The 8,812-nt window shown below is 38.8% G+C and overlaps 2 protein-coding genes across 2 annotated transcripts; both read right to left on the bottom strand.

The window, feature by feature from the left end:
- Positions 1 to 2,802: 2,802 nt before the first annotated feature.
- Positions 2,803 to 3,327, bottom strand: LOC124737355. The gene has a single exon (XM_047248582.1). It carries the CDS (start codon positions 3,325 to 3,327, stop codon positions 2,803 to 2,805), a length of 525 nt encoding a protein of 174 aa, XP_047104538.1.
- A 1,337-nt stretch (positions 3,328 to 4,664) lies between these two features.
- LOC124737356 lies at positions 4,665 to 5,534 on the bottom strand. Its single transcript, XM_047248583.1, has one exon. The coding sequence runs from the start codon at positions 5,532 to 5,534 to the stop codon at positions 4,665 to 4,667; it is 870 nt and encodes a 289-aa protein (XP_047104539.1).
- Between the last annotated feature and the right edge of the window lie 3,278 nt (positions 5,535 to 8,812).

Genomic DNA, 8,812 nt, shown 5'->3' on the forward strand with positions numbered 1-8,812 from the left:
TTTCCTCTTGTCAAGTTGTGCCACAAATTTCTCTTTCACTACATTTGCGTTTTTCCCATGTTTGCGTTTTTCCCATGTTTGTGTTTTTCCCATGTTTGCGTTTTTCCCATGTTTGCGTTTTTCCCATGTTTGCGTTTTTCCCATGTTTGCGTTTTTCCCATGTTTGCGTTTTTCCCATGTTTGCGTTTTTCCCATATTTGCGTTTTTCCCATGTTTGCGTTTTTCCCATGTCTGCGTTTTTCCCATGTTTGCGTTTTTCCCATATTTGCGTTTTTCCCATATTTGCGTTTTTCCCATGTTTGCGTTTTTCCCATATTTGCGTTTTTCCCATATTTGCGTTTCTCCCATATTTGCGTTTCTCCCATATTTGCGTTGTTCCCATATTTTCGTTGTTCCCATATTTTCGTTGTTCCCATATTTTCGTTGTTCCCATATTTTCGTTGTTCCCATATTTTCGTTGTTCCCGTATTTTCGTTGTTCCCGTATTTGCGTTTTTCCCGTATTTGCGTTTTTCCCGTATTTGCGTTTTTCCCGTACTTGCGTTTTTCCCGTACTTGCGTTTTTCCCGTACTTGCGTATTTCCCGTACTTGCGTATTTCCCGTACTTGCGTATTTCCCATACTTGCGTTTTTCCCATACTTGCGTCTTTCCCATACTTGCGTTTTTCCCATATTTGCGTTTTTCCCATACTTGCGTTTTTCCCATACTTGCGTTTTTCCCATACTTGCGTTTTTCCCATATTTGCGTTTTTCCCATATTTGCTTTTGACCTATATTTCGTTAACCCTTGAGGCTTCAGACTATGTCCTACCAACTGATTCTCTCTTTTTGTCAAGTTGTGCCACAAATTTCTCTTTCACTACTTTTGCATTTTTCCCATGTTTGCGTTTTTCCCATGTTTGCGTTTTTCCCATGTTTGCGTTTTTCCCATGTTTGCGTTTTTCCCATGTTTGCGTTTTTCCCATGTTTGCGTTTTTCCCATGTTTGCGTTTTTCCCATGTTTGCGTTTTTCCCATGTTTGCATTTTTCCCATGTTTGCATTTTTCCCATGTTTGCGTTTTTCCCATATTTCCTGAACCCTTCATGATCAGACTATGTCCAACCAACTGATTCTTTCCTATTGTCAAGTTGTGCCACGAATTTCTTTTTTCTTACATTTGCATTTTTCCCATATTTGCGTTTTTTCCATAATTGCGTTTTTCCCATAATTGCGTTTTTCCCATAATTGCGTTTTTCCCATAATTGCGTTTTTCCCATAATTGCGTTTTTCCCACAATTGCGTTTTTCCCATAATTGCGTTTTTCCCATAATTGCGTTTTTCCCATAATTGCGTTTTTCCCATAATTGCGTTTTTCCCATGTTTCCGTTTTTCCCATATTTGCGTTTTTCCCATATTTGCGTTTTTCCCATTTTTGCGTTTTTCCCATACTTGCGTTTTTCCCATACTTGCGTTTTTCCCATACTTGCGTTTTTCCCATACTTGCGTTTTTCCCATATTTGCATTTTTCTCATATTTGCGTTTGACCCTTGAGGCTTCAGACTATATCCTAGCAACTGATTCTTTCCTCTTGTCAAGTTGTGCCACAAATTTCTCTTTCACTACATTTGCGTTTTTCCCATGTTTGCGTTTTTCCCATGTTTGCGTTTTTCCCATGTTTGCGTTTTTCCCATGTTTGCGTTTTTCCCATGTTTGCGTTTTTCCCATATTTGCGTTTTTCCCATGTTTGCGTTTTTCCCATGTTTGCGTTTTTCCCATATTTGCGTTTTTCCCATATTTGCGTTTTTCCCATATTTGCGTTTTTCCCATATTTGCGTTTTTCCCATATTTGCGTTTCTCCCATATTTGCGTTTTTCCCATATTTGCGTTTTTCCCATATTTGCGTTTCTCCCATATTTGCGTTTCTCCCATATTTGCGTTTCTCCCATATTTGCGTTGTTCCCATATTTGCGTTGTTCCCATATTTGCGTTGTTCCCATATTTTCGTTGTTCCCTTATTTTCGTTGTTCCCATATTTTCGTTGTTCCCATATTTTCGTTGTTCCCATATTTTCGTTGTTCCCATGTTTTCGTTGTTCCCGTATTTGCGTTTTTCCCGTACTTGCGTTTTTCCCGTACTTGCGTTTTTCCCGTACTTGCGTTTTTCCCGTACTTGCGTTTTTCCCGTACTTGCGTTTTTCCCGTACTTGCGTATTTCCCGTACTTGCGTATTTCCCGTACTTGCGTTTTTCCCATACTTGCGTTTTTCCCATACTTGCGTTTTTCCCATATTTGCGTTTTTCCCATACTTGCGTTTTTCCCATACTTGCGTTTTTCCCATACTTGCGTTTTTCCCATATTTGCGTTTTTCCCATATTTGCTTTTGACCTATATTTCGTTAACCCTTGAGGCTTCAGACTATGTCCTACCAACTGATTCTTTCTTTTTGTCAAGTTGTGCCACAAATTTCTCTTTCACTACATTTGCATTTTTCCCATGTTTGCGTTTTTCCCATGTTTGCGTTTTTCCCATGTTTGCGTTTTTCCCATGTTTGCGTTTTTCCCATGTTTGCGTTTTTCCCATGTTTGCGTTTTTCCCATGTTTGCGTTTTTCCCATGTTTGCGTTTTTCCCATGTTTGCGTTTTTCCCATATTTGCGTTTTTCCCATATTTGCGTTTTTCCCATATTTGCGTTTTTCCCATATTTGCGTTTTTCCCATATTTGCGTTTTTCCCATATTTGCGTTTTTCCCATATTTGCGTTTGACCTATATTTCGTTAACCCTTGAGGCTTCAGACTATGTCCTACCAACTGATTCTTTCCTCTTGTCAAGTTGTGCCACAAATTTCTCTTTCACTACATTTGCGTTTTTCCCATGTTTGCGTTATTCCCATATTTGCGTTCTTCCCATACTTGCGTTTTTCCCATACTTGCGTTTTTCCCACACTTGCGTTTTTCCCATACTTGCGTCTTTCCCATACTTGCGTCTTTCCCATACTTGCGTCTTTCCCATGCTTGCGTCTTTCCCATACTTGCGTCTTTCCCATACTTGCGTCTTTCCCATACTTGCGTTTTTCCCAACCTTGCGTTTTTCCCATACTTGCGTTTTTCCCATAGTTGCGTTTTTCCCATAGTTGCGTTTTTCCCATAGTTGCGTTTTTCCCAGAGTTGCGTTTTTCCCATAGTTGCGTTTTTCCCATATTTGCGTTTTTCCCATATTTGCGTTTTTCCCATATTTGCGTTGGTCCCATATTTGCGTTGTTCCCATATTTGAGTTTTTTCCATATTTGCGTTTTTCCCATATTTGCGTTTTTCCCATATTTGCGTTTTTCCCATATTTGCGTTTTTCCCATATTTGCGTTTTTCCCATATTTGCTTTTGACCTATATTTCGTTAACCCTTGAGGCTTCAGGCTATGTCCTACCAACTGATTCTATCCTCTTGTCAAGTTGTGCCACAAATTTCTCTTTCACTACATTTGCGTTTTTCCCATGTTTGCGTTTTTCCCATGTTTGCGATTTTCCCATATTTGCGTTTTTCCCATATTTGCGTTTTTCCCATACTTGCGTTTTTCCCATACTTGCGTTTTTCCCATACTTGCGTTTTTCCCATACTTGCGTTTTTCCCATACTTGCGTTTTTCCCATATTTACGCTTTTCCCATACTTGCACTTTTCCCATACTTGCGTTTTTCCCATATTTCCTGAACCCTTCATGATCAGACTATGTCCAACCAACTGATTCTTTCCTATTGTCAAGTTGTGCCACGAATTTCTTTTTTCTTACATTTGCATTTTTCCCATATTTGCGTTTTTCCCATATTTGCGTTTTTTCTATAATTGCGTTTTTTCCATAATTGCGTTTTTCCCATAATTGCGTTTTTCCCATAATTGCGTTTCTCCCATAATTGCGTTTTTCCCATAATTGCGTTTTCCCATAATTGCGTTTTTCCCATAATTGCGTTTTTCCCATAATTGCGTTTTTCCCAATATTGCGTTTTTCCCATAATTGCGTTTTTCCCATAATTGCGTTTTTGCCATAATTGCGTTTTTCCCATATTTGCGTTTTTCCCATATTTGCGTTTGTCCCATATTTGCGTTTTTCCCATAATTGCGTTTTTCCCATAATTGCGTTTTTCCCATAATTGCGTTTTTCGCATAATTGCGTTTTTCGCATATTTGTGTTTTTCGCATATTTGCGTTTTTCCCATATTTGCGTTTTTCCCATATTTGCGTTTTTCCCATATTTGCGTTTTTCCCATATTTGCGTTTTTCCCGTATTTGCGTTTTTCCCGTATTTGCGTTTTTCCCGTATTTGCGTTGTTCCCGTATTTTCGTTTTCCCGTATTTTCGTTGTTCCCATATTTTCATTGTTCCCATATTTTCGTTGTTCCCATATTTTCGTTGTTCCCATACTTGCGTTTTTCCCATACTTGCGTTTTTCCCATACTTGCGTTTTTCCCATTCTTGCGTTTTTCCCATACTTGCGTTTTTCCCATACTTGCGTTTTTCCCATATTTGCGTTTTTCCCATATTTGCGTTTTTCCCATACTTGCGTTTTTCCCATACTTGCGTTTTTCCCATATTTGCGTTCTTCCCATATTTGCGTTTTTCCCATATTTGCTTTTGACCTATATTTCGTTAACCCTTGAGGCTTCAGGCTATGTGCTACCAACTGATTCTATCCTCTTGTCAAGTTGTGCCACAAATTTCTCTTTCACTACATTTGCGTTTTTCCCATGTTTGCGTTTTTCCCATGTTTGCGTTTTTCCCATGTTTGCGTTTTTCCCATGTTTGCGTTTTTCCCATGTCTGCGTTTTTCCCATGTCTGCGTTTTTCCCATGTTTGCGTTTTTCCCATGTTTGCGTGTTTCCCATGTTTTCGTTTTATCCCATGTCTGCGTGTTTCCCATGTTTTCGTTTTTCCCATGTTTGCGTATTTCCCATGTTTTCGTTTTTCCCATGTTTGCGTTTTCCCCATGTTTGCGTTTTTCCCATATTTGCGTTTTACCCATATTTGCGTTTTACCCATATTTGCGTTTTTCCCATATTTGCGTTTTTCCCATATTTGCGTTTTCCCCCATATTTGCGTTTTTTCCCATATTTGCGTTTTTTCCCATATTTGCATTTTTTCCCATATTTGCGTTTTTCCCATATTTGCGTTTTTCGCATATTTACGTTTTTCGCATATTTGCGTTTTTCGCATATTTGCGTTTTTCGCATATTTGCGTTTTTCGCATATTTGCGTTTTTCGCATATTTGCGTTGTTCCCATATTTGCGTTGTTCCCATATTTGCGTTTTTCCCATATTTTCCTTGTTCCCATATTTTCCTTGTTCCCATATTTTCCTTGTTCCCATATTTTCCTTGTTCCCATATTTTCCTTGTTCCCATATTTTCCTTGTTCCCATATTTGCGTTTTTCCCATATTTGCGTTTTTCCCATATTTGCGTTTTTCCCATACTTGCGTTTTTCCCATACTTGCGTTTTTCCCATACTTGCGTTTTTCCCATACTTGCTTTTTTCCCATACTTGCGTTTTTCCCATACTTGCGTTTTTCCCATATTTGCTTTTGACCTATATTTCGTTAACCCTTGAGGCTTCAGACTATGTCCTACCAACTGATTCTTTCCTCTTGTCAAGTTGTGCCACAAATTTCTCTTTCACTACATTTGCGTTCTTCCCATGTTTGCGTTTTTCCCATGTTTGCGTTTTTCCCATGTTTGCGTTTTTCCCATGTTTGCGTTTTTCCCATGTTTGCGTTTTTCCCATGTTTGCGTTTTTCCCATGTTTGCGTTTTTCCCATGTTTGCGTTTTTCCCATGTTTGCGTTTATCCCATCTTTGCGTTTTTCCCATCTTTGGTTTTTTCCCATCTTTGCGTTTTTCCCATCTTTGCGTTTTTCTCATCTTTGCGTTTTTCCCATCTTTGCGTTTTTCCCATCTTTGCGTTTTTCCCATCTTTGCGTTTTTCCCATCTTTGCGTTTTTCCCATCTTTGCGTTTTTCCCATCTTTGCGTTTTTCCCATATTTGCGTTTTTCCCATATTTGCGTTTTTCCCATATTTGCGTTTTTCCCATATTTGCGTTTTTCCCATATTTGCGTTTTTCCCATATTTGCGTTTTTCCCATATTTGCGTTTTTCCCATATTTGCGTTTGACCTATATTTCGTTAACCCTTGAGGCTTCAGACTACGTCATACCAACTGATTCTTTCCTCTTGTCAAGTTGTGCCACAAATTTCTCTTTCACTACATTTGCGTTTTTCCCATAATTGTGTTTTTCCCATGTTTGCGTTTTCCCCATGTTTGCGTTTTCCCCATGTTTGCGTTTTTCCCATGTTTGCGTTTTTCCCATGTTTGCGTTTTCCCCATGTTTGCGTTTTCCCCATGTTTGCGTTTTCCCCATGTTTGCGTTTTTCCCATGTTTGCGTTTCTCCCATATTTGCGTTCTTCCCATACTTGCGTTTTTCCCATACTTGCGTTTTTCCCATACTTGCGTTTTTCCCATACTTGCGTTTTTCCCATACTTGCGTTGTTCCCATATTTGCGTTGTTCCCATATTTGCGTAGTTCCCTTATTTTCGTTGTTCCCATATTTTCGTTGTTCCCATATTTTCGTTGTTCCCATATTTTCGTTGTTCCCATATTTTCGTTGTTCCCATATTTTCGTTGTTCCCATATTTTCGTTGTTCCCATATTTGCGTTGTTCACATATTTGCGTTGTTCACATATTTGCGTTGTTCCCATATTTGCGTTTTTCCCATATTTGGGTTTTTCCCATATTTGGGTTTTTCCCATATTTGCGTTTTTCCCATATTTGCGTTTTTCCCATATTTGCGTTTTTCCCATATTTGCGTTTTTCCCATATATGCGTTTTTCCCATATTTGCGTTTTTCCCATATTTGCGTTTTTCCCATATTTGCGTTTTTCCCATATTTGCGTTTTTCCCATATTTGCGTTTTTCCCATATTTGCGTTTGACCTATATTTCGTTAACCCTTGAGGCTTCAGGCTATGTCCTACCAACTGATTCTATCCTCTTGTCAAGTTGAGCCACAAATTTCTCTTTCACTACATTTGCGTTTTTCCCATGTTTGCGTTTTTCCCATGTTTGCGTTTTTCCCATGTTTGCGTTTTTCCCATGTTTGCGTTTTTCCCATATTTGCGTTTTTCCCATATTTGCGTTTTTCCCATATTTGCTTTTGACCTATATTTCGTTAACCCTTGAGGCTTCAGACTATGCCCTACCAACTGATTCTTTCCTCTTGTCAAGTTGTGCCACAAATTTCTCTTTCACTACATTTGCGTTTTTCCCATGTTTGCGTTTTTCCCATATTTGCGTTTTTCCCATACTTGCGTTTTTCCCATACTTGCGTTTTTCCCATACTTGCGTTTTTCCCATACTTGCGTTTTTCCCATACTTGCGTTTTTCCCATACCTGCGTCTTTCCCATACCTGCGTCTTTCCCATACCTGCGTCTTTCCCATTCCTGCGTTTTTCCCATACCTGCGTCTTTCCCATACTTGCGTTTTTCCCATACTTGCGTTTTTCCCATATTTGCGTTTTTCCCATATTTGCGTTTTTCCCATATTTGCGTTTTTCCCATATTTGCGTTTTTCCCATATTTGCGTTTTTCCCATATTTGCGTTTTTCCCATATTTGCGTTTTTCCCATATTTGCGTTTTTCCCATATTTGCTTTTGACCTATATTTCGTTAACCCTTGAGGCTTCAGGCTATGTCCTACCAACTGATTCTATCCTCTTGTCAAGTTGTGCCACAAATTTCTCTTTCACTACATTTGCGTTTTTCCCATGTTTGCGTTTTTCCCATGTTTGCGTTTTTCCCATGTTTGCGTTTTTCCCATGTTTGCGTTTTTCCCATGTTTGCGTTTTTCACATGTTTGCGTTTTTCCCATATTTGCGTTTTTCCCATATTTGCGTTTTTCCCATATTTGCGTTTTTCCCATACTTGCGTTTTTCCCATATTTGCGTTTTTCCCATACTTGCGTTTTTCCCATATTTGCGTTTTTCCCATATTTGCGTTTTTCCCATACTTGCGTTTTTCCCATATTTGCGTTTTTCCCATATTTGCGTTTTTCTCATATTTGCGTTTTTCCCATATTTGCGTTTTTCCCATATTTGCGTTTTTCCCATATTTGCGTTTTTCCCATATTTGCGTTTTTCCCATATTTGCGTTTTTCCCATATTTGCGTTTTTCCCATATTTGCGTTTTTCCCATATTTGCGTTTTTCCCATATTTGCGTTTGACCTATATTTCGTTAACCCTTGAGGCTTCAGACTATGTCCTAGCAACTGATTCTTTCCGCTTGTCAAGTTGTGCCACAAATTTCTCTTTTACTACATTTGCGTTTTTCCCATATTTACGCTCTTCCCATACTTGCACTTTTCCCATACTTGCGTTTTTCCCATATTTCCTGAACCCTTCATGATCAGACTATGTCCAACCAACTGATTCTTTCCTATTGTCAAGTTGTGCCACGAAATTCTTTTTTCTTACATTTGCATTTTTCCCATATTTGCGTTTTTTTTATAATTGCGTTTTTCCCATAATTGCGTTTTTCCCATAATTGCGTTGTTCCCATATTTTCGTTGTTCCCATATTTTCGTTGTTCCCATATTTTCGTTGTTCCCATATTTTCGTTGTTCCCGTATTTTCGTTGTTCCCGTATTTTCGTTGTTCCCGTATTTGCGTTTTTCCCGTATTTGCGTTTTTCCCGTACTTGCGTTTTTCCCGTACTTGCGTTTTTCCCGTACTTGCGTTTTTCCCGTACTTGCGTATTTCCCGTACTTGCGTATTTCCCGTACTTGCGTATTTCCCATACTT

The sequence above is a fragment of the Schistocerca piceifrons genome, unplaced genomic scaffold (genome assembly GCF_021461385.2).
Source record: "Schistocerca piceifrons isolate TAMUIC-IGC-003096 unplaced genomic scaffold, iqSchPice1.1 HiC_scaffold_1698, whole genome shotgun sequence".
NCBI classification, from domain to species: Eukaryota; Metazoa; Arthropoda; class Insecta; order Orthoptera; family Acrididae; genus Schistocerca; species Schistocerca piceifrons.